Here is a 3,059-nt window from a genome sequence, read left to right as displayed (position 1 = left end):
TCTCTGTTCTCATTAATTTCTAAAAGCTTTTTATTTCTTCTGTTATTTATTCTATTATTTATTCCTCACCCTCACTTAAAATGTATTTTTTAATTTCTGTGTATTTTTATGATTTCTATATATCATGTTGTTGACTGGTAGTTTCATTATATTCTGATCTGATTGGATTCACAAGATAATAGCATTTTTCTTTTTGTATTTGTAAGACTTATATAGTGACCTAGAATATGGTCTATTAAAAAAAAGGGTCCTAGAGAGATCTGTATTGAGAACTTCTCATGGGTGTGCTGTCTTTGGGTCACTTCTCTATGTTTCAACTACAGCATTGGATGTTGATAGGTACGACCTGGGGGCCCACCCCTAGTTGTTTCTACTTGGGGCCTGGTCATTAGTTCAGCTGTTTGTCTCTTTTATTCTTTATATTAAGGTATAGATGAAGATTGAGTGTCATTAATTTGTATGTCATTGACTGAATTTATTTCAGCAGCAGAGTTTCTACCCTGTGAACTCATAGTGTCATTATAGACTCCAGCACTTCACAGAAAAGGGGCACACAAACAATAAACAACAATCTATGTAAACATTATACAGCATTAAACTAAATACTTGGTTCCTACTGTGCCATTTACATTGTTAATTGCAACAAAAAACAGAAATGGTAGGGTCAGCAATTTCCAGTGTGGGGGGGAAACAAACAAACAAAGAAACAAACAAACAAACAAACAACAACAACAACAACAAAAACAATAAGTAACCATGAACTGTATCTGCCATTAAAGCAACAAGAGGTGTCAAGAATGGCACCCACCGCAGTAATAATTGCAACAGCATTAATGGTGGGGTCAGAAGTTAAATAAACAATTAGTGCTAAAAGATGGTAAGAACAGAGTTAACTAAAAGAAAAGGACATGTGATAAGAAGGTAGAAAAGAGTTTATGATTTGAAAGATTGAACAGAGAGAATGCAGAAGAGATGTAGCATGTGATGATTTAAGGGAGGAGGGAAAGGGCTGAAGTTTTAGTCAGTGGAAGAGCGCTTGCTTAGCATGTGTGGGGCACTGGGTTCAAATCTCAGCACCACATACAAATAAGTAAAATAAAGGTCCATCAACAACTAAAAATATTAAAAAAAAGAAGAATGGAAAGTTAAAAGTAACAAAGGGAGAATGCAAGAGAAAATAGTAGAATTTGGCTGTCACAGAAGAAAAGAGGGAAAATAAACCATAGAAACAGACAAATGAAAACAATAGGAAACAAACCCAGATTACTCATCAAAACCCCCACCCTCAATAGACAAGGCAAGGAAAGATATTAAAAATGATAGACATTTAAAAATGCTATGGTGAGGGAAAAATAAACAAATATGTGTATGTATATATGTGTGTGAACCAGAGAGCACAGCAAAACACATAAAAGAGGAGAAAACAAAAGAAAAAAAGATAATGAAAAAGTAATGACTCATTTCCATTGAGGGGATCAAAATAGTTCTCTTTTTTCAAAATGACTATCAAATATCAGTTCATGCTGCACATGTTGAGTTAAGCTTTCTATCACTGCTCTCAATTTCCATTGCTTCCTCCAGGTTTTCATCACCTGATTTTTAAAGTTGACTTCTCTAAGAAAATAATCTGGGAATTCCCCCCATTCATATGGACATCTCGATATTTTAACAATGAAAGTTATACTTGGTGTAAAATACACATCCACAGACAGGTACTGCAATATTTCCCAGGCTGAGTTTTAATGCCTAGTTCAAACCACACTTCTACCACAGCCTCCCGAGGAGCTGGTGACTACAGGTCTAAACCACTGGGCCTCACTACAAAATTTTTAATGAGTCATTTTGTTCACAGGAAGAACGGTTGCAATCACTTAAAACAATATGTGCTGAGAGAGGGAATGGACTCCAGAGACATGGCCATGGGACTGATGCTCTTATCACAGTCTGCAGTTGGAATCCTGGGAAATTTCTCTCAGCTTTATTATCATTTAGTCCTTTTCTGCAATGACTGTACATTAAGGTCCACTGATTTGATACTGAGGCACCTGGTCATAGCCAATTCTTTGGTCATTCTTGGCAGAGGAATTCCCCAGATAATTGCAGCTTTTGGGTTGAAGTACTTCTTCAGTGATTTTGTATGCAAACTTATTTTGTACATGCAGCAAGTGGGCAGGAGTGTGTCCATTTTCATCACCTGCCTCTTGAGCGTCTTCCAGAACATCACCATCAGCCCCATGAACTCCTGTTGGAAGGATCACAAAGAAAGAGCTCCCAAGTACATTGGCTTCTCTATTTCCCTCTGCTGGATCCTGTACTTGGTGGTGAATTCCATTTTTCCTCTCTATGTGCTTGGCAAATTGAATAGCAAAAACCTGACAGAGAAAAGATATTTGAGGTACTGTCTTGACATTGGTCCTGACAACATAACAAATTCATTATATGCAGCATTGTTTGTATTTCCTGAGGTTGTCTTTTCCTTGCTCATGATCTGGTCCAGTGGCTCCATGGTTCTCCTACTGTACAGGCACAAGCAGAGGGTTCAGTACATTCACAGCATCAAAGGTTCCCCCAGATCCTGCCCTGAGTCCAGAGCCACCCAGAGAATCCTTGTCTTGGTCAGCTCCTTTGTGAGTTTCCACACACTCTCTTCCTTATTAAATGTTTGTATTAACCTTCATTTTAATCCCAGTTGGTGGCTGGTGAACACCAATGCCCTGATCTCCATGTGTTTTCCCACTGTCAGCCCCTTTCTTCTCATGAACCATAACTCCATTCTATCCAGGCTCTGCTCCTAAGGAATATAAAATTCTTAATTTTGAAATAAGTATGTGAATAGTATGTGTTGAGACAATGTGCAATTGTTCAGTCGTTCTTCATGCTCAAAACACCAATCCAAAAACTCTGAAGTAGTCACTTGCCTTTCTATTGTATACTCCAAAGGACATTGGTGTACTCAGCTGCCTGAATGTGGGAGCTACATTCATTGTGGAAGGAAGTAAAGCTGATCGTGTTTGTGCTGTTGCACAGCAACCTGTAGATTGTTATTGGAATTCATATAG

At 38.0% G+C, this 3,059-nt stretch overlaps 1 protein-coding gene across 1 annotated transcript; it reads left to right on the top strand.

The window, feature by feature from the left end:
* Nucleotides 1-1,868: 1,868 nt before the first annotated feature.
* Nucleotides 1,869-3,059, top strand: LOC101956835 (vomeronasal type-1 receptor 4). The gene has a single exon (XM_005341990.3). The coding sequence runs from the start codon at nt 1,899-1,901 to the stop codon at nt 2,793-2,795; it is 897 nt and encodes a 298-aa protein (XP_005342047.2). The 5' UTR covers nt 1,869-1,898; the 3' UTR covers nt 2,796-3,059.

This window comes from Ictidomys tridecemlineatus, chromosome 15 (assembly GCF_052094955.1).
Source record: "Ictidomys tridecemlineatus isolate mIctTri1 chromosome 15, mIctTri1.hap1, whole genome shotgun sequence".
Lineage (NCBI taxonomy): Eukaryota > Metazoa > Chordata > Mammalia > Rodentia > Sciuridae > Ictidomys > Ictidomys tridecemlineatus.
Note: the sequence above shows the minus strand (reverse complement) of the source record. Positions and strands in the feature narration are given on the sequence as shown.

Excerpts from the sequence above, each read along its gene's own strand:
- LOC101956835 (XM_005341990.3), top strand. The coding sequence starts at position 1,899 with ATGGACTCCAGAGACATGGCCATGGGACTGATGCTCTTATCACAGTCT.